This window comes from Columba livia, chromosome 20, assembly GCF_036013475.1.
Source record: "Columba livia isolate bColLiv1 breed racing homer chromosome 20, bColLiv1.pat.W.v2, whole genome shotgun sequence".
Taxonomy (NCBI): Eukaryota; Metazoa; Chordata; class Aves; order Columbiformes; family Columbidae; genus Columba; species Columba livia.
This window is the reverse complement of record NC_088621.1, coordinates 1,131,625-1,153,859: the sequence shown is the minus strand read 5'-3', so window position 1 is coordinate 1,153,859 and position 22,235 is coordinate 1,131,625. Positions and strand designations below refer to the sequence as shown.

The following is a 22,235-nucleotide window of genomic DNA, read 5'->3' as shown; positions in this document are numbered from 1 at the left end:
AACTGGCGGCGATCCAAGGATGCGTAACTCAGGTCATGTCTAGAATTTAATTTACTTAGGTTTAATTTTTTTTAAATCTTGATAATTGCTCTATGGTTACTAGTTACAATGTTATCTTTCAGCTGTAATATTTGGTACAGCACTCCATTAAGAATGATGGTTTGTCTGTGCTAAGGCGTGGGGCTCGCCTGGCGCTCTGATCCCATCGGGATGCTGGTACCCGGCACTTGCTCCCCGCCCCGCAACTTCCCGGGATCGCTGGGTTTTCACAGGGCTTTACGCTCTCCAAATTATTGCACTAAAAGTGCCATTAATGTGAAAACGTGACTTTTGCGGGGTTTGGCTCCTGATCTGTCTTCCAGTTTCCATCCCTTAGATTGAATAACATAAATCACAGAAAGGAATGATTAAAGGCCAAGGAAAGACAAAATGAAGATAAAAAATTGTTCACTTAAAGTAAATATAGGGGAGATGGTAGTTTAGGACAAAGTACAAATGGTATATACTGTAATACCTCCAAGTGAGATGGCAACCAACCATGTGTAACGTTTCAATGGTATCCATTTGTAAAAGCCGTTGCAATCAAAGGTCCCTAAAATTGTACAATTGTTAAGTTCATCAGTGCTCTATACATGGGAACAGATGATTATTAATTTTGGCAAGAAATTATCACAGGACTCGAAAGACTGTGTTGCCAGCATGAACAGGTATTTCCGAGAGCTGTTGTGCTCCCCGGTCACTCGGTGGGTGAACCCTACGGGGACCTTTCCAAGACCACCATCTTCTCATTCCTCCAGTTGCAAAAATACGCTTTGGGCTTTCCCTTCTTTATTTTTAACCCAAGGTTAGTAAATGGAGAGTGTTAAATAAATATATAGGTAAAAAAAGCTACAGGATTCTTTGCAGTTATTGGAGGAAATTAAGAGGCTGCCAATCTGCAAGTGAAATACAAAATGTTTCTTTGGAGCAGCGTTAGTGCAGACAAATCGGATACCCAGGCTCAGGCCTCGTATCCCGTGACCCGAAAAACTGGGACGTTACTGAGGCCAAAGTGCCTGAGTTTTCAAGAACAAACAGGTCTTTTTCTTTAGGTGAAAAATGAAAATAAGAGGTGGTGTAAGTGGTGAGACGTGGCAGTTTAAATTGATGTAGCTCTTAGCAGAGCAATAATATTCAGCGTTTGGTACCAGAACTGACCCGACGGGATTATCGCGCCCCTGGTGTAACCACGGCGGGAGCGGGATGGGGACGGGGACGACACGAGGGCACAAACACAGGCAGCTTTTCCTTTTTCCTGAGTATTAGTTGCTTATGCGAAAATAAATCACACGATTTGAGGAGCTTTGTCTGCACTACACTCCTGCTCCCCGACCTGTTTGGTCAAGGAATCAAATTCTCCGCTCAGTGCGAGGGATCTCGGGGGGAGCCCTCTGTGCTTTGCCATGGTTATTGGGCAAGAAAAAGAACTCTCGTGGTTTTACTACAAAAAGGAAACAGTTTTCCTGCCCGGGAGACTGACAGCCACCAGCGAGGTCCAACCACATTCATGCTAACACACAGCTAACAGTGCAGCTGAGAACCAGCATGCAGCTTTGTTAAGCAAATCTCCATTGCCCGTCATTAGTGAGACTGCAGACCCACACAGTCATTAAAGAGGCACTTTCCCAATGACTTGACGACCAAACAGAAGCGACTTGCTTGTAACCTGCAGATTTTAAGGACTGAGAGCGATGCTGTCACCGGCTGAAGTGGGCCAGGGGGTCAGCAAATGCCAGTGGCCGCTGCGGGTGACAGGGACGCTGCGGTGACAGGGACAGCCGTCCCCTCACCAGGGTGGCTGTGGGCACCCCTGAGGTCCCACCGGCAAAATTAATTCTTGCTCATTTAGGTAGGAGCAGGGACTGGTGCATCGTCTGCAAATTGGCACATCAGCCAGGATGGGTGGTTGGGCTGATATAAAGCCCATATAGATAAGGAGGAACTTTAAAGTCCATAATTATTAAATATTTCCTTTTGAAACATGTCAAGTCTGGACTGCAGAAGGTGCCAGACGAGCATTTCCAGCTGCACCGGCACCCGGAGCGGTGCAGCCTGTTGGCATCTCCGTCAGGCTGGGCACAGCTCTAGCAGGCTCTGGCAGCAAGGCGCCGCGCTCGCCGTCAAGTCATGATTAAAAAACAACCAACACAACCCCCCCAGATGTCATTAAACAAAGAAACCCCCCTCCCTTGACCGAGAAGCAGGGGCGGCGGTGCCCGCGGTACTTACGGCGATGCCGTGGCCGAAGCCGGAGCCCGGCTGTGGGCTGGCGGCGCTTATGTAGTTACCGACGCCGGAGTCCTGGCTGGCTGTGCCGTAGAGATCCGCGACGGGGCCGGGGCTGTTGGCCCCGGGGAAGCCTCCGGGTCGGGCTGGGTTGGAGCCTGCCGGGGAAGCGGGTGCGCCAAAATTCGGTTGAGCACTGTAGCTATTCAAGACTGGTGTGCAGAGAATAAAGCTGGGTATGAGGCCAGACGCCGGGCATGCACCGGTATCACAAAGCCAAACACCAGAATAAACAGCCTGGGCCCAACTTCTAACACTTAACCAAGGCCATGCGATAAGAGAGCAAGTACTGGAGAAGAGTCAGCCCGTACTACTACGAAGCTTAGAGCTCCAAAATATATATATGGATATATATTAAAAAAAAAAAAAGAACGAAAAAAGAACAATCATTCAACACACTACTGCAACCAGAGACTGGAGCTGCTCATTTTCACCAAATTATCACAAAATATAATAGATATTTTTCAACATCTGACTTGATGCTCATGCAGTAGTAACAAGTTCTCTAGGTCTGGGCACGCCGAGACAGCATTCACATCCCATGCAAACTACAAAGGAACTAGTTTGAGACTACACATTGTGGTAATATTGATATTAAATGTTGACAGCAAATAACTTCAATCACGTCTAGTGATTTGGATCCATTCGATACTTTGGAAAAAAACCCGCCCTTTTAGATCAGAAAGCTGGAGAAATAATTCAATAGCTGATTTGTTTTTCTTTAAATGGTATGGAATGGAACAGTTTGGAGTTTTTTAATATGACCAAGGAGAGTATTGTTTTATTTAAGTTTTTTCCTTTTGATTTGGAGAGCGAAGACCTACCTTCGTCTCCAAAACCATGCTCGGGACATCAACCAAAACTAAACAAATAAATCAAAATCAAACGCAAAAAAGAACTCCAGAGGGTGTTTGACAACTCACCTCCTAACGTGGAAGTTAAACAAAATTTAGTTTTCCTCCCCCTTTTCTTTTTTTTGAGACAGAAAAACAATGTAAATAAGAATGATACTAAAGAATAAATTTCGATATTAAAGCATGTCAGATGAGCAGGCTTCTGGCATCTCTCACAGTTGTTCTTGAATGTAAAATTTATGAATAAGAGGGTTCGATGCAAAAGAAAAGTCAGCGGACGAGGAGGAGCTGGATGGAAATGGCTGCGGAAGCTGGAGCTACAGCTGGGGGACTCGCGAGGGGACGGGGGCACACGGGGACTCGACCGCCCGCAACCACGGCCTCGCCGCACCCACCGCGCCGACACACGCGGCGCCAACACCGACTGCTCTCGCCCCTCCTAACCTGGCCCCTTCCCCTGCACCGTCCTCACAAGACCTCCCCGTTTTTCTCATTAATTAACTAACTAGGTGTCCTGGTTTTGTTAAAAACAAGTTTCCCTTTTAGTGAATTCGCCTGTCAGCTGAAGCTTCATATCAGCCGCATTTTCCTGAGGAACCAGATCCATGTTTTGGCAGACACAGCAATGGAGTGCGAGGTCACTGGTAAGGATGGATGCACATCTCGCGAGAGGGGCAACGAGAAACAGGTGACCAAAAACTGACCACCTGAAGTATTCCATCCCATTCACGTCATACTTCATATAAAAGTGGGAGATCACGAGGATCTCACCCCTTTTCCTTATGACCAACATTAGGAGAGGACCTTGTGAGCCGTCCCTGCGAACTGAAGCCTAATGACAGACTGAATCCGCTCCGGTTGGCTGTAGAGTCCAGTCCAGGACTTCGGGTGCCAGCCCAGCAGTTGCTGTGATTTCCCAGATTGGTTTTGTATAGTTTGTATTATTTTCTCTATTCTTATTAGTAGCATTAGTAAAACACTTTTAATTTTTCCATCTCTCTTCTCTCTGTCCTCCTCTCCCTCCTGATCCCCTGTCCTGAGTGGGAACGGGGGAGAGAGGGGCTGAAGGGGGAAGGCGGGGGACAAGGGGGTAACAATACATCTGCCATGGTTTATTGTCACCCCGCAATCACAACCTCCACACTAGGCAAAAAACCCTCAACCCGGCAGCTGTCGACTGTAAAGTAAATTTTACAGAACAAATGATTTAATGCAGCTCTGAACTGGTAGCAAGGGAGAGTAAGTAGGACATCTAAGCTAGCAAGTTAAAAGAAATAAGGCATAAGTGAGTAAACAGATTTTGGAATTCACTGGCAAACAAAGTGCCTTTTTTATTATTAAAGATTAAATGTCAAGATAACATTTGGCCTTCTCACTCATAGAGAAAAATATCCAGCTGAGATGTTCAAAAGCCCTTTATTGCTATCAGCTAGCACTTTTTTTCCCTTTTCTTCCTTCTGGTTCAATAAAATGGACGCGAGTTTTACTGCCTGAGACTTTCCGCGGGCACCGAGGGGCAGGGAGCCCTGGCAGTCCCAGTGCCCGTGGCCAACAGGGTCTGAACGCGCCGGGTCCAGTTCACCCTGCCCACCCTGCACCGGTGTCCCCTCGGCTCCCAGCTGCGCCCACCTGCCGCCAGCCCAAGGGGTTCCTCCGCGCGCAATCTGCAATCCCAAGGGTCACCAGGAAGCCTTGTGATAGATCAAGGTCAGGAGGGGTGTGGAAAAGATCAGATGTGTCTGTAAGTCACCACTAACCCACGTCTGTCTCCAGCCACAACGATCCCCCATCCTCTGGGTTGCAGAAGCGCCTTCCTACCTCTATGGAGATCACGAGGCGGCAGCCAAGAGATGTGGCGGTGATGGACCAAGGAAGTTTAATGCCTTGTTTCCTTCACTTTCAATTTGCTGTGGTTTTTCATACGGAAGAGGCTTTCAGCCTGTGAATTTTGATCAGTGGGCGAACGCTTGCTCTGCAATGCTGTGCTGGAGCCGGCTGGAGCTCACTGCCGCAGACCGGCCGCGCTAACGCACCCTGCTCGCGCAGTGATCCCATCATCAGGAAAGGTCACCACTGAAAGATAAACTCCCTTCCAATGAACTCTTGAGAAAGTTCTAAGTCAGGATTCATTATGACATTTGCCTAGTGAACAGTGTATTACACTAACGAGGATCCGAGTCCTCGCTGCGAGGGAGGAGAGGGCAGCTGGGTAAAGAGGGAGAGAAAGGGAGAAGAAACACAAGGACTTTGACAGGACTGTCCTACAAGGAGAAGGGGTGTGTACCGGCTGGTGGTCAGTCCCTCAGTGCCTCCCAAATTAGGTGTGAAGACAAAGCAACGCTTTTAAGCACCACTAAAATGCGCTGTATTCCAAAGGAACCAAACCTCATGAAATAGGCACACAGGATCACTGTCCTCGCACACAACCCACATGGAGCCCCCGCTGACGACACTTTCCCCTTCCTACGACACCGACAAAACAGACTTAGACACCACTGCGGCAGGAGGACTGGCTCCTACAGCAGCCTCTTCACCATTAACTGCTGTAATTTTGCTTTAACACATAACAAATATGAATATTTCAAAAGCGAAAAAGAAAGAAAGGTGAAGAACGGTGCAAACTGTGGTTAGAGAAGCTGGCGGCTGCCTTCCCAGCCACCCAGCACAGGCAAGGAAAACCTCAAGCTTGAAAGAAACCACCACATGATATACTGCATTCCCTCTTTGAGAAGAGGCAGGATACTCCAGGATGAGATACAGCGCCCTGTTATCAAAGCCAGAAATACATTTTGCTCTTGAGAGAGCAGCTGAGAGCAGAACGGAGCCGGCTGGAGCGCAGGGACACGGCCGGGGTGACGCCGGGACCCACGGCCGCACCTGCTGCCCAAGGTGTGCGTTGGTCGCCACTAACCCAAAGCTCCCAGAGACCCGTCTAACGACACTTGGCCACCACCTGCACCTCCTGGACAAGGATCCTTATCCCTGGGCAGTGATTCACATGGGCAAGAGGTTCCTCCCCTCAGAAATTCACTTTTAATCTCACACCAAGCATTTTCTCCCCTCAGCGCTGCCCGTCTCCAGCGCTTTCCCCCGAGGGCGCCCTCGCTCCTGCCCCGTCCCCCCAGCCAGGGTGGCCTGCTGCACAAACCGGCTTCTTGACAACTTGTTGATGCAGCGCTCTAATTTCTGGATGACTCTCTCATCCACCATAAACAGCCATGCACAATTTGGCAGGCATTTCTACCATCAGTGTTTATGATAATAACTACACGTGCTTGAAAGCAGCAGGAAATTTTCAATATAACTATCATTAAGACAAAATGCTTTAAATCAAAGCCATTACCCACTACCAAGACTCAAAGCTCACAAGATTAGGCTGTTTTTCTCTCTTTATGAAAAATTCATATAACATGCTGCAAACATCATCTCCCCGCTCGGAGGAGTAAATGATACATCAACACTGAACGCTGCTGACGGGGATGGAAACGGGCAGGGACGGGGGGCACGGGGCATGGAGCTGCCGTTTGGCATCAGCCCTGCGAGGTGAGCGATGGAGAGCAGGTACCGCGGGCCCATGGGCACTGTGTTTATCTGTATTTATCTGCACACAGCGCTGCCCGTCCCTCTGCCCACGATGGGCTCAGCAGGGCTGGAAAGCAGCGTCCCACGCAGCCCGGCTGGGACAGGGACACACACCACGGTCTGCGGACATTTGAGTGACTCGGGATTTACCGCTCGACGTTAAGATCTCCACGGAAGGAACACCGCCTGCTACCCGAGCATCCGAGCTGCTGTACGGCCTTTGCAACAACGCAAGCACCGCCGCAGAGGACACTGCAGCGCCGCCGCGGTGACCGGCGCAGGGTTCCCCGCGGATCCCACGTCTCCCGAAGCACCGGTGCCGGTGGCCACGCCGCAGCGCGCGTGACTAATGCCACAGCCATCACAGTGGGATGCCGATGCTTTAAATAACCAGCCATGGCACGGACTGCGGGAAAACTTCAGCACTGCACACAAATCTTACATCATTAGTGCTCAGAGCCTCATAAATATCATTAGCGAGCACTGCAGCCATGATACAGATAGCCTGGTCACAGCTAATTCTTGGTGCGTTCACGGCTGAAGTGAGTGGGAGCTCGTACCTTGCTTCTCAGAGATGCTGACAACCAAGATGTGATCTACCCGAGACTGGACAGACAAATTAATGCCAGTCTGAAATAGGACGTCGGTGCTCCTGGTTCTCAGTTGCCTGTTGAGGCTGCAAGAGCACACAGGCGCGGCACTGAGAATTAAATGCTCACATTCAGGCTCTTTTTTTCTACACCAATTACCACATACGGCTCCAGCTAGAGGCACAAACACGTTTGTTTGTGGTCAGGCTGAACTATCACAAGCATCACTTTCTTGTATCTGCACTTCCACACACAGGGGTGTTTTATGCCTAAACCAGCGCATGGCACACCTCAAATTCAGATCAATGCTCCAGCTCAAAAACACCTCGGAAATAACGAGCTGGAAACGCACAGATATTCTGGAAAGTAACAACGTAAAAACAGCTCCCAACTAGCTGAAACAGAGAGTGGGAGACAAACCAGAACAACAAATAATCCCGGCGTTACAATTAGAGATGCCATTTAGTTCATCTCTCGTGGGGACCCGCGAGGTGCAGCACTTCACTCCGGTTCTTCCCAAGCGGACATGAAAAGCAAACCCTGGGTGAGAAGCCCGTGGCAGACAGAACCCTGCAAGTATAAAGACCGTAGATATTTTGCTTATGACAGTCGGTTCGGTCCTGACTCTGGAAAATCAAACCGTGAGCCCCGTGCCCGGGCTGTGGCCCCGCGGCCGGGCTGTGCCGGAGCAGCCAGGCACCCGGCCCTCCCCTGCAGCTGCACTGGCCCTGCAGGGAAGAAGATAAAATAAAACAACTGTCGGGCTCATCAGCAAAATAAGTGGTGACGAGGCCAAGAGACACTGAGAGCAGCTATCTGCTGTAACAAGGTATTATTTGTATGTTATTTTTCTATCTGCACTCACACTTTAAAAGGTTGTTCTGCCTCTGCAGCCCCTTCGGAAACGGCTTCACACATCAAACCATCGCAGGGCTAACGACAGAAAGCAGTGGGTGGTGAGCGGGTTCCCGGCGCAGCAATTACCGCTGGCAGCGAGCAGAGCGTGCGGAGGGAACCGGCCCGGCCGCGCTGCCGCCAGTGATTCACACCCGCAGACCCGTACCCCGTGCACCGCAGCTGCCGCTGGGAGCCGAGCTGGGCACGTCGGGGTGAAAATGGCAACCGGGACCTTGTGGCAACTGTTCCTGCCGTGGCCCCGGCGCCCTCCAGCCGCGGTGCTTCCGCTCCGGCACCAGCACGGATGCTGAGCAGCAGCACAGGCACAAAACCAACTGCTAAGCTACCTTAGATGAGCAGAGGAAGAGCTGGGGGGTTTCATAAGCTTGGGCAAGCTAAAAATTTAACTGGTGCAGGTGTTTTCCAAGCCCAGCGCTGTCCCTCCGGCGCACGCTGCAGGCGCGTCAGCAGCACCTGCTTCTGCTAAATACTGCGGTCAATGCACCGGGCGCGACAGCCACGTCTGCAAGCTGTTGATGTGCACCGATTTGCAGAAGACATAGAATTCAACATATGCAAGCCCAGCTTTTCTAAGGCCTGCAGTTATGTAGCAGGACAAATAAATGCTCTTTCCATCTTGGCTGCGATTTTTTGCGAACGATCAATATTTATTGCCCAATCACATTTTCCATATTGCAAGTTAGCGGTGTCACTCTCGCGCGGGGCCGAGTGCTACATGGGGGCCACACAAAGCTTCGCTTGTAGAAGCTGCAATCAGGGAGCCAGCTCTTGTCACAGCCTTACAAAAGGATTTCCTCTCGAGCAGCTCATCTTTAATCATTATAAAAGCACAGAAGTTTAATCCATTTTTGATGTAAGCGCTAATAGCTTTGTGTCCTTGAAGTTCAAAGTGGTCTTCGTGCATGTCGCTAATTAGCCGAGCAAGCAGCCATTCAGCTCCCTCTCATGTTTCTAATTAGATCCTTAACAACAAACAAATGTCGACCTTACAAAGGCTGTGCTACGTTTCCCTCCATTAGTTAAACAGTTTGGGAGGGATGCGGTTCCCCGGTGTCTGCATCCCGCCCCCCAGCACTGCGCGGTTGGGCCGAGGGCTCTGGGTGCCCGTGCTGCGCGTTGCAGAGGTTCCACGGGACCAATGGCGCTTTCCAGGGGTGCTCAGCACCCCAGGGCCATGGGGAGGGGGTGGCCACCCCAGCCCCCCGTGCCCACCAGCTCTGCAGGCTGTCCCCACCAGCAAGGGATGCTCGCCGGCTGCGCTGGGACAAGCAAATAAAGCAGAGGGTCAATAAACTCTGTCCCGTTAGTCATCTTGATAACGGGTTTCTCTGTCAATCTAACTGGTTCTACAGCTAATTTAAAATCTGGTGTGCTTCAATGTTTACATACTTCACACCAAATGCGTAGGACTGTTTTCTTTCACTCTTTTTTGGCACTTCACGTTTGTAACGCGCCGCACCGGAGCCACGTCAGCAGCAGCTCACTCGCGCTCCCACGTGCCGGGGTTTTGGGCGACGTCTTTGCTCAAGCCCTGGCTCCGCGGTGCAGCGGCCCCGTCCCAGCGCCGCTCACCTCGGGGGGTAACCGAGGGGGTTTCTGCACCAGGGACGCGCTGCCATCGCGTCTCTCTCGCACGCGCCCGGCAGGGCTGGCTGCTCGCTGTGTCGCAGGATCTGACCCCGGCGCTGTACCTGCTGTCTGTGTCTGCACATTAAGCTTTAACACTTATTACCATCCATCCAGCTGGCAAATAAGGGCTAAAGCCCGTGATGTTGTGCTAACGCAGACCTCTCTCTAATAATTTTTCTATTTAAAACGAAGGAAGAGCTGAGCCAGGCGACGCTGGCGCTTTCACCTCACGCCGGGTAACGCGAAAGCTGTTGCTAGTTTTACCATGGGCAACCACATCTACATTAATTGTTTACCACAGCCTGGACAGGTCTTCTATTAATATTAATGAGTAACAGGGAACAAAAGGCCTCTTTATTTTTAGCCTACTCTAATTGCGTAGTAATTACTCATCTACAAAACAAATGAGCCGAACTCCATTGCCATAGCAACAGAAACTCCGGCCTCCCACTGTACCACATTAACTGGCTATCACTCCTGTTAATTTTAAATTGAAGCCTTTTGTACAATAACAGGCAATACAGGAGGAAAACTGAAACAAAGCCGGGTCTTTGTTTCACTGCATATTTCAAGTCGCTGCAGCGGGAGGGCACTGCCCGGGACACCTCCTGCTGCCCATGGGTGCCCACGGGCTGGCTGGATGCTCGGACGCACAGGGGGGTTAGACAGGTAACAGGAGAGAAATCCAGCCCCCCAAAGCCCCGGAGACTCCTCCTCTCCTGCAGAGTCTGCGCCAGGCGCCTGCACACAGAGAGGGGCTGGGAGGGGTCCCGCTAATAACACCCCCAAAGGAAAACCTGAGCTCACCCATGAGGAGACACTGAGAGGAGCTGCTGCCCACAACACGGGGTCTGGGGAGGGCTCAGGCACCCGACAGTCCTCACAGCACAAGGCTCTGGGCTCTGGGCTCTCCCTTTAACTGGCAGGAAACACCCTTAAAAACACTCAGCTGTGTGAATTAATTATTTTTAAATAGCTAAGTTTATATACCTGCAACCCAATTTTGCATTCTCTGGCAATTATTAATCCAGCTTGCTCCTCAAGCTAATGCAAAGCCAGATGCATGCTAACATCTGCTGCAAGGAAAAACTCCACTGCTCCTTCTTCAGCTTTCTATTTCAGAAAGGAGAGAGAGAGAAAAAAAATAACTGTAATTATGTATTTACTTTTAAAGCATTTGGGGAGAGAATCAGCATGAAAATACTCACAATAGTATGTCAGTAAAATGTGCGCTGCATCGCATTTAGTAGTTGTTCCACTAATGGGTAACAGCCTGCGACTGCTGCCAGACAGGCGAGTTACCCCTCAGCTCAGCAAGTGCTTTACGTGCTCGGTGATTAAAATGCATGAGATGTGCTCGTGTGCTCAAGTGCCTCGTTGCACTGAGAGCTCACGCTGAGGAGCCCGTTCCAAACTTCACAATGACTTGCCTGCATCTTGCGTGGAACGAAGTCTAATTACCACGGCCAAGAGCTCCGTCCCTCTGCTTCCGCCGGGAGAACCCAAACCAACCACCGAAAATCGGCTGCTTTAGGGCTTTGTGGGGCTGGAGCGCGGCTGCCCGGTGAGGGCGGCCCAGTCCTGTGCCCAGCGAGCTGGGCTGTGCCCGCGGCTCGCGGCAGCGTCTGCGCCGTCGCCGTCACCGTGTGCCTGAGCAGCCGCGGGACGAGCTCTGCCAGGAGCGTTTTCCCATTGAAAATAATTCTCCTGATTGAAAAGACTATTAAAAGTTAGCCACTAAATTCTTTAAAGATTAACTTCCACTGTACTCAAGTCTGCACTTCAGAGGTGGTCACTAATTGCACTGGAGATGATTTATCAAGTGCACAAGATTTTCTATTACAAAATTATTGATTAAAGCTGATGTGTTTTAACCACAATAGACCTGAGCCAGGAGCCCTGTAAAAGCACCGCCGCCGTGGTCAGGGCCTGACAGCAGCAGCACCAAATTGTTTTGAATCTACTGCATTTTCTACTCAGCACCGTAGGGAGCTCAGTCCCTCGAGGATCCAAACATTTAAAAATGGCATCCTGCAGCAAAGCAAGAGGAACCGTTGTGGCGTGTGGTCTGCGTTCTGGAACGGACCGGCGTGATTCCACCCCGGACCAGCACGGCACTTCTGAACCGAAACAGAAAGGACTCCCCTTTCATTATTTTTTTTTCAATTTGGGGTGTTAGTCACACAAGTAACTGTAGTGCTCACAAAAGAACGAGATACTGCCAGTAACGAGGCCAAAACCCCCAGAGAACTGCCGAGCGGCCGCCTCTAAAGCTGCACGACGCTAACGAGAGGCGAAGGGCGCATCCACCGCTCGGGCGGGTGCTCCGTCCAGAGCCCGGCTGCTTTTATTTCGGTTCAACATGCGACATTTGTCTCCGTGTCCAGCTCCCACCGGAGCCCCAGGCGGCGTGGGGTCCCTCTGCCTCAGCCGGCGCTCCCCAGCGCAGGCTGCCTCGGCTATAAAAACAGGCACAAGATCAAATCTGATGCAGCCATTAATTCTCCGATGCATCAGCCACCAGCCTCTGTCACATAATTACCAGCGGTTCCAGCAGAGTGAGAAATTTCAGCCTGCTTGCTGCTCCCAAGTGGTCCACTTGTTAGGTTCTGGCTTTTGAGATTACATAGCTTGGATTAAACTTTATGTACTTTTATATAGTAGAATGAAAGAGGGAGAGCAGTTCCATCAGAGCCGCTGTGCCGCAAGGGAGCCCTCTCAACAGGCCGCATAAATCCCAAATTGGTTCATCGCTGGATCTTTGACTCGCTCCTCCTTACATTTCCATGAGCTGGTGGCAGCTTCTCCCCCTCCTCACACACAGACCAATCTTTGTCCCACTTTTTATGGCCGTAATTTGCTAACGCTCTGGGTGCCTAATGACAAGAGTAAATTTTTAGAGCACCTTCTTTAAGTGTAAGACAAGGCTTCCTAAACCCCACGCAATTTGTCGCTCTGCTGACTTTCAGACACACTCCTCACTCCATCACGCGCCTGGCTGTCGAACAGCGGGTGCCCCCGTCCCCCCGCCACGTCGAGATCTAATGGGGAAATCATTCTCCCCCTTGACACAAAGTGTCGCAGCTCCAGCGCAACACGGGGAGCTCGGGCGGCCCCGCAGCCCGGCACTGCGGCAGCTCCAGCCAGGCAGTCGTTTGGGTGATTTACTTAATGTTCTGTGAGAGGTAAGGAGCGGATGCAAATCCTTAATTACATTTTCAAAGCCCACTCTGGGTATTTTATCTCCTAGGAAAGCTCTTGCTGGGCTGAGCGCCGCGGGCTGCCCGGGCTGGCTCCGCACAGCTGGTTTGGGGGGCCGGCCGGGGGACACGGGGAGCAGGGAACGGGTGACCCCGCCATACAGGCTCTTTTCTACTCCCAGCAGGATCTTTTCTGACAAGCAACACACTAAACAAATAAACAACAGCCTAATTCGGGATCTCAGTTACCACCTGTTCCATGTACGGACTGCAGCTTCACCTGAGACAGAATCCTCAAAGTCGAGCAGAGAAACCCGGGCACAAGAAGCAAAGACACTGGCTGGCTCAATGGCAAAGACGATGAACTTGCCTCCAACTCCTCATGCTGATATTTATGAAATGTTAAGTCTTTATTTTAAAATGTTCCCTTAAGCTGGGTGACATGGCAATGAGTACGACCCACCAATAGCTCAGACTGTTGCATAACAAGATTTAGGGTCTATGATCCAAAACCAATTGCTTCGTGTGTCAGGACAGTCTGCAGGAAGCTGCTTCACACACGGAATTATCTACATAGCCAAATGGAGTGATTTGCGCTTGGCACATCTGGCCTACGGCTGCCAACGAATGATTCTATGGGCTAATATGGACGAGTAACAGGCTGATGGAGAAACCATGATTGTAAAATGATTTAAAAAACATCTTAAGTTCTTTTTAATCCAAAATAAAAAATAATATACTTATAGTCAGCATTTTAATTCCTAGGGGGATTAATTTGAAAAAGAAAAAAGGCAAATTTACTATCAGCATAACAGCATATGCGGGTTCTTGTACAGAGGGTGTAGGTTGCCTACAGCCGGGCTCAATTTAAACTTCCAGATAATGGGGTTTAACAAATAGGAGACTATGGATCCAAGCCGTTAGCAGCTCTCTGCTGGGTTGATAGCCCTACCCTTTCGACCAGACCAAGGCGATGCTTTTAACTGCCACGCTCGTTCACGTTGGTGATACCTATAATATCAACTCAACAATGCATGTTCTACAACTACATCTACTGCTACCAGTACGACTACTACAGTGCATGCATTTAGTTCAGTCCCACAGATACATACACTCTAAGAACAGGCAAGGGGAGATGTGAAATGTTTTACGGGACGACAGGTGTTTTGTTTTTTAAGTAAGGGAAATTAATAAAAAACATCAAAAGAAAGAAAGTGTACAAAAAATAGAGACATTTCTCAAGAGTTGATATGAGTTGTTTCTTGAACCGTTTCGTCCGAACAAGCAAAAAACATGCAACCAGCTGCTACTAACAAGAAGCTGGACACTGAGAGAGGATTAATAGGTGTGGACAAACCTTCCCGCTGAGAGCGCTCAGAAGAGTGTTTGAGAGGAGGTGTGCACGTCCGAGTGTAAGAGAGGCCGGAAAGTTTGCCTCAGAGACACCCTCTCTCACAGCAGCCCCAACCAAGCAAGAGAGAAAACAACAAAACATAACTGCTCACACTCACCATCAAGGTCAGTAGCTCACGTTACGAGATTTGTTAGAGCTGGCAAGTATAAAGTACAGTAAGGGGTTGTCGGGGCTCAAAGGCAGCACTGGCGAGCCGGGACTGGCGCCCCAAATCCAGATGTGCCGGGGTGTCGCCGCGCTGCGTGCCACCAAAGCGTGCCCGGGGAGCCTGCGCCGCGACCGGCACCGGCACCGGCGGCTCTTCCAGCGGGAATCGGGCTGGGTTACGGGTGGCTTTACGGGTTTTGTCTCCAGTCCTCAGGGAGGAATAATTGGTGGCAACAGGTTGGGAACTGGAAAAATCTGAGACTTGTCAATGAACCACAGAGGAAGGAACAAAACCCCTCTTCTGCCCAATTTCCTTGTCTCCCTCTCCTGCCAAATGAATCCCTCCCATGGCGAATGCAAGATAAAAATGTGCCTCCCCATGACTGTATTTTGAAAAAAGCATTTACAAAACAAAAATGTTTTACACGTAAAATATGTCAGGTGAACTCAAAAGAAACGTGACACTGATAGTGAAGTTGTCTAGGAGGAGTTTGCAGCATTCAGACTTCTAAGTTTGATTGCTTTCTGTGGCTCAGGTCCCAATTCATTTAAAAAAATACAGGAATGGGTGAGGTTGTGAAAAGCGGCAGAGGGACCGGGCAGCACAGCCCCCGGCAGGTGTGCTCGCGGGACCTCAGCTCGCCCCGCCGCTGGGATGTCGCCGGGGCACGCGGTTTGTAAAGAGAAGCGCTGCTGTGTTCACCTTGCCGGCAAGTGAGCAGCTAAGCTGGACGTGGATTCACCGGGGCACCGAGCACGAGCAGCGGGAAATGCCCCTTGCTGCTGGCTGGAGGACAGAGCTGCTGTGACAGATAAAAGAACCTGTTTGTCTATCGAGGTGAAGTGGTGACCGCGTCCTCACGCGCTGCAACAGAAAAAGAAGAGGCACGGGCCGTGGAGAGCAGGCAGCGCAGAACCAGGCTCTTCTCCATTTACTGGCAGAAAGGGGCCAGCAAAGGCCGACTGTGCTGCGCCTTTGGGATTGGGCACGTGTGAAGGAGGGCTGCGCAAATTTGCAAAGGAAAAAGCAAAACCCAACTGAGAAGAATCAAAAAAACCCCAACCATTTTTCTGAGAATGAATCGGGCCCATACGCTGTATCGCAAGATGGATCGGACTCTACTGCTCCTGAACACAATTCACTACCATTGCTGGATGGAAGTGGCGAACCCAAGATGTCCCTTCCGAAAACCGTCTTTGGATGGAGATGACTCTAGGTAAAACCCCACTGTTCCCGGAGCGTGTTTTGCTGGACACGTGAGCGGCCGTCGGGCCGGTGACAAACCGTCTTCCTCCTTGAGAGCTCGGCCTGGGAAGGGGGGGCTCTTTCCATTCAATTTTGCAGTTTGGCCAGTTTTGTGCACACAGGCAATTTTGAGGCTTGAAGGACATTTCCAAACACCATACTGCTCTTTAAACTTGCCAGAAAGGGTGTTGTTAATTTAGGGTTAGATTTAGTTTTGTATTGCAAGTTCAAATAAAAAAAAACGAAAAAAAACCAACAACAAACCAAAACAAAACCAGAAAACCCAACAGAAGAAAAACCAAAAAGCACTCAAATTAAAGACAAATGATTTTCAGGCACAGAATTGATCAATGCTCAGTTCAGTTGTAATGGGCACCAAAAGCACTCTGATTAAAAAAATAATAATAATCAGGGAAGCAATGTTAATCCAGCCAAACCCTCTGTGCCTTGCTAAGGGGCAACTCACCAGCTCTGTTTGCACGTAAAACAAAACCTGAAGGGCAAAACATGAGGAAGAGGCAGAAGCAATGAGGTCTGTTTTCCAAAAATCATATGCAAAATCAATCTTTTTTGTTTTTTTGGGTTTCTTTTTCCCCTCCATGAAGGGGCGATGGGAGAAGCCGGGAGATGGGGAATCCCCACAACCAGTCTGGCAAGTCACCCCTTAAGCGCTCTCTACATGCCACAAGATGAAACTGGTACAGATAATCCTTTGTAGCCTGCAAGCAGTGCCAGTTTGCATGGAACGGAGTTCTCCTGATGTCTTTCTTTGGCCTCCATGGCCTCGGGCTCGCACTCGAGACACACCTGGGCCTGCGCCCTCCTCCTAACCCCTCACGCAGCGGTTTGCTCGGGGCTTTTTGGGAAGAGCTCGGTGAACCCACCGGTGCTGCCAAAAGAGCCACCGAGAAACTGCCACTTCAGGCCTGGGCCATGAGTGAGCTGGGAGCTGCGGCCAGCGCCATGGCCTCCTCTGCGGCACCTCCGCCATGGCCTCCACCGCGGCACCTCCGCCATGGCCTCCACCGCGGCACCTCTGCTATGGCCTCCGCTGTGGCCTGGCCGGGCCACGAGCCAGCAGCTCACTGATGGCCGTGCTGAACGCTTACACACCTGAGCAAAGCCCTAATTCATGTGTTTAGCTAAATTTAAAGCCTAAGGTAATAACGGCAATTGGCAACGGTTTATTTATTTCCCTTAGGGGGAAAAGAAATGCAAGTTTTCAGAAGCAGAGGAAGAAAAGCTTTGACGTTCCTCACGAAAGCCGAGGGGGTCGCCCCGTGCGGGTGGCAGGCGCTGTCCCCAGGGGACACGTCCCTCGGGCTGGCAGAGGAGCGAGTGCACCCCAGGCATGGCGGGAGCACGCGGGGCCGCCGCCCGACCCAACACCAGCTTTCTGTGAGGAACAAAAGCTTTTTTTCCAAAAATGCAAATTAATTTTTTTAGGGTGTCCTTTATAACCTCGAATTTAAACCAAAGAAACAAAGAAACCAACACAATAAAGGAATAAATAAAGAAACAAATCAGAATAGCTACCCCGGTTTTGGCGGTTCTCACACCAATCCCCTGCGAGGTGCTCCAGGCCCCATGGCCTCTGCTTGTAGTTTGGGTTTGGTTTGGGATTGAATCATTTTAGTTTGACCATTTGTTTTGAGGTCCTCAGGATAAGCGTGAGGAAAATCAGAGAAATGATGGAGAGCTGCAGCCACACAGAATACCGACAGAGCTTTTACCTGACCCTGCGCTCTGAGGGTTTGCTCTTCCACGGGCCCCCCTACCTGATCCTCTTGCTGCCGCCACGGCTGCCGCTGCTACTGGTCCATAAGCCGCTGCCGGAAAACCTGGCCGTGGAGAAAAGGAGAAGGTGAAGAACGAAGCCAGCGGGTACCGCGAGTCCCTGCGGGGCGGCCGCGGGGTCACGGCGGTTCCAGAGGGCGCCGTCCCGGCTCTCCGTGCCGCCAACGGGCGCCGTTTTTAGGAAGAGCCGAGCCCTTGCTGGGTGCCCGCTGCCGGCACAAGGGTGGCCCAAATCCCCTTGGCAGAAGAGGACGGCGGTGGCACCTGGTGGCGCCTGGCCGCGGCAGCAGAGGTGCCGGGAGGACGGAGCGTCGCAGAGCCCGCAGCACTCGGCTTACGCCTCTGCGCTCTCCAACGGCTCCGCCAAACAACGAGGGAATTCTGCTCCGTGCTTATTTGCAAGTGATAATAACGTGCTGATCTACAGACAGAGCAGTAATGGAAAATATGAGGAGGTCCTCATGTCAAGATCACAGATTTGCTGGGATCAAGCAGAAAAAAGCTAGAATAGAGAGAAAGACAGAGAGAGAAAGAAAGAAAGGGAAAGGAAAAAAGCTTCTGAAAGCAAAACAGCCGCAGATCAAGGAGCTCTAAGACATACACCATGCTACAGGGCGACCGAGCGCTTACAGATGAATGAAATGCTGCCAGCAAGATTGCAGATTTAGTTTCTTTACTTAATTAATATTCAAAAGATCTGCCAGAGGCTCTGACTTAAAATATATGTATTTTAAGAGGGCAACGGCAAGGTCCAGGTGATCAGCAAGAGCCCAAAGCCCCTTGCTGCAATGTCACCAAAACCCTGGGGGGTCGCTGGTCTCTGGGGAGCTCTGCCCGCTCCTGGCGCCGGGGGTGTCCCCACCACGGGACCTGCCCCTGGAGAGGCTCCGGGACTTTGATCACAGCTGCTTTGCAACGCTGGAGAACCACAGAAAAACAACCGAGGCAACAGAAAAAGAGAACAGTGAGCTAGAGCAGCGGAGAGAGACCCAGAGAAACCCGCACACTACAAGCCCGCTACCTCTAGCACTATCGTCCCAGCTACAGATAATCTACTGGGGCAAAGAAGCAGAGGACAACTAGGCTAGAATTTGAAGCTACTTAAAACATCAATTAAAAAAAGACATACTTGCATTTAAATATGGTAATAGGGCTGTTGGGGGGAAAAAAATAGTATAGGTAAACATATGCACAGCTACCCCAGGCTGCTGTCTGCTGCTGCTCCCCACGCGCCGCACAAATCCTGTTCTCAGTGCCCATGTGAATCTGTTCGGTTTCATTATGCTGATGAACTGCTACAACCTCTGAGGAGTGGGATGCAGGAGGACGCATCCAGACTGGGGATATCATAACCAAATACCCAATTGCTAAATTCCCTCTGGCTGGTGATGGAGCCATCGACCCTGGTCGGGTTGGCCCGACAGGTTTGGCTGGAGCTGCGATATCCTGGAGTGAGAAGACCTCGGTGTTAGTGTCAAACCAACCTCCAGACAGCAGGGGCAGCACTGGCAGGACAGGGGCTCAGGCTCTGGGGCTTGGTTTCCATGCAGGGCCGTGCTCAGAGCAGCGCCGAGCCCTCCCGCTGCGGCTCAGGAGGGAGCAGAGCTGGCACCATCCCCGTGGCACGGCCAGGACCAGCTGGCCACCAGCAAATCTCTCATCTGGAGGCTCCGGGGGTTCCCTAAACCATCCGTGAGGGATCAGAGGAGCCATGGATTTTCCACAGAACAAAATGCCTCTGCCAAACCCAATCAAATACCCTTCAAATCACCAAGCACTCCCTGAAAGCAGCACAAATAACAGGGCTGCGAAGTTTGTTTCTCCTGTTCGACAGCCAGGGATGCTCAGTATCTATTTGAAATGCAGGACAAAAAGTTTTGCCATGCAAAAGAAGAATGAAATAACAAGGGTGGAGAAGGCGCTCCACAGAAAGAGCCTGAACAAAGGACCTGTTATTGCATTCCAGCGTGCACCGGGGACAGACGTGTGAAAGATTAATCCCTCCACACCCAAAGAAAGCTCTTATCCCACTTCTGAGATAAAAGCATCTGTGCGACATGGCACTCCGAACACTCAAGTGTGATCGGCTGCTCGTGCTCTGCCGGGCACCCCCCGCGGCTGCGGAGATGGAAACAGGGACTGATTATCACGACTGGCAAAAACCTGCTCAGCGATACAGCCTCACGGGCTGGCTCCATCACCGGAGGATCCCTACATCAACCCAACGTACCGAGAGCAATCAATCCCCACACTGCAATGACATTTGCCAGGCGCTGCATTAATCAGCTCGTTCGGCTGAAAACAAATTTCGCCGTCATCACGCTGCTGAGCACGTTAATGCTGCGCGCTGCCTCACGACCCGCTAACTTACTTCTGTACTTATGTGGTTGTTTGCCACAAACCTCTCAGCAGCGATCAGCAGCCAACACTGTCCCCACGTCATGGGTGGGATAAAATGAGGCAGAAAGAAGCAAAATGACTTGAGAAGACATTTCAGAGAGTGAAGGGTGCAGCCGGGCTCTGGCAGTTCTGCTCAGGCTCTCCCACTAATCTCTGTAACGCCCCTCACACAAACCCTACAGCGTTATTCAAGCACTTTGCCCACGCTGTATTATTCCCTCCCGTTGTTTACAAACTTCTACACCAGCGAAGACTTGGAAGAACAGCACTACAGTGAGAGTGCAATTAATACTGCACCTGCTCTGCGTACTGCGGGAAACTTCCGACTCCATCACCCTTCTGCCTCCATTATCACAGCATTTTATTGACATTTGAGAGCTGAGGTATCTGCAGCAGCAGAGCTGGACACGACCCGTCCCACTCTGACCGACAGGAACCTCGGCACGGGGCACCGGGGACACCCCCGAGCGCCGAGCAGGGGCCAAGAGCCCAGCGTGTGATGTGCCAGTGCCACGGCCGTCCCTCGCCATGCCTGGGAGCAGCGGTGCAGGGGCCCTGGGGGCCGTGGGGAATCAGCAGGGGCTCTGCACCAAGGGACCGGAGCGCCCCCGGGTCATCCTGAGCGGCGGCTGCAGCTGAGCGGTGCTGGGGACGGGCGCCTGGCGCAGAGCGGCGACCGCAGCGCGTTCCACACCCCACCCCAGCCAGGACCCCTGCTCTTGGAAGTCAACTGGAAAATCAAAAGGGGTGGAGGGAGAGATCGATTCATTCACTGTGTTTAAGGCGCTCGGATTCCTGCTGAAACCACCCCATCCTTGTTTGCGTATCCACTGGTTATAATTGCCTAGAGAAAACAAGATACCAAAGCTGTTCAAAAGGACAAAAGTGCCCACTTTAGGCATTGCAATTAGAAGATATTTTACAATAAATGTTTTGCAATGGGCTCACACGCTGTCCAGGAAAGCCCTGAGGATTCACACCAATTTCATGCTCTCTTACTGCTCGGAACGAGCCAAAGCCAGTATTTGGAGTTCAATTTTTCACAGATAAATTTTTCTGCTTCCTGCATCAATAGTTTAACTTTGAATACCGAAGCAGCCTGGTGGACACATCTGCTTTTAAATGCATTGCCCTCAGGCCACAGACGCACTCAAGGGCTGGCTGCAGGGAACCCCTTCTCCAAGGCACAAACAAGTCTGGGAGAAGGGGGACGAAGGGGTGGAAACGGCATCACCCAGCAGAGGACACGGCAAACAGGAGCGACTGAAAACCCACAAGAACCGTTTGACAGCCCCTCGCCCCACACGAGCTGCAGCCCCAGCTTTCGCTTTGAAATCACCCACCGCTTCAGGCCGCTCTGCTCCGCTCAGCCCCCCAGGACCCCAAATGTCTTGTGTCCCCAAGGAACACAAGGGCCTGTCCTCCACAAACAGCCGGACAACAGGAATCAAACCAAAAAGAAGCCATAAAGATCGCTAAATTAGTTCTTGCATCAAAAAAATCTTACACAAAGAATTTTCTCTGCTTCTAATGGCTAAAGCACTTGGGGCACGTTTAGACTTTGGTGATAAGCACATGGATTTAAAACAAGAATAAAAACAGGAGCTGAGATTCTCAAATCAACATCTGACTTCAGAAAATGCCCCAAATGATGGAAGAATAAAGTAAACACCCCCATAAAACTGCCCCTAACAAGCGAAATCCTTTCTGTCTGCGCACTGTTTGGAGTGTTTGCAGCTCCCTCCTGCAACGCCCCCGTGTCGCTGTGCGGGCGTTCGCAGCCCCGCGCACCGGGAATCCCGCTCGGGGGGGATTTTGCCCCAAACCACACTGCCGCTCGGTTGGGAGGGTCACCCATCTCCCTGGAATATAAAATCATCCGCAGGCTGAGGGCAAACAGGAGAGGGGGGAACCGATATCCTCTTTTCAAACAAAGTTACCAGCGGCTTTGATCAGCACAGAAAAGCGTCGCCAGGCTCACAGCTGTCATTTCAAATGGGTTCTCGCTTGCATTATTCTTTCCATTAGGCAGTGTTATCCTCTTTGTAGGATCTTTAGGCTTCAGTTCAAAAGTACCAGAGACTCAAAACCATGAAGCAGAAGAGCCCGGTAGCTTTTTTTCCTTTTGAAGGC

The 22,235-nt window shown here is 51.0% G+C and overlaps 1 protein-coding gene across 28 annotated transcripts in view; it reads right to left on the bottom strand.

Moving 5' to 3' along the window:
* MSI2 (musashi RNA binding protein 2) overlaps positions 1-22,235 on the bottom strand; it is a 192,326-nt gene that overhangs the window by 5,794 nt on the left and 164,297 nt on the right. For 4 of the 28 annotated variants that reach the window (XM_065036680.1, XM_065036672.1, XM_065036667.1 and 1 more), the window contains 4 exons: positions 18,832-18,855; positions 17,639-17,746; positions 2,269-2,477; positions 515-592 (listed from right to left, as the gene is read on the bottom strand). In XM_065036680.1, the coding sequence (XP_064892752.1) occupies positions 551-592; positions 2,269-2,477; positions 17,639-17,746; positions 18,832-18,855 (383 nt within the window). In that variant the 3' untranslated portion in view covers positions 515-550. Of the gene's footprint in view, positions 1-514; positions 593-2,268; positions 2,478-14,455; positions 14,548-16,371; positions 16,399-17,638; positions 17,747-18,831; positions 18,856-22,235 lie in introns of all 28 variants that reach the window. The other 24 variants (XR_010467317.1, XR_010467322.1, XR_010467316.1 and 21 more) reach the window with 24 other exon arrangements.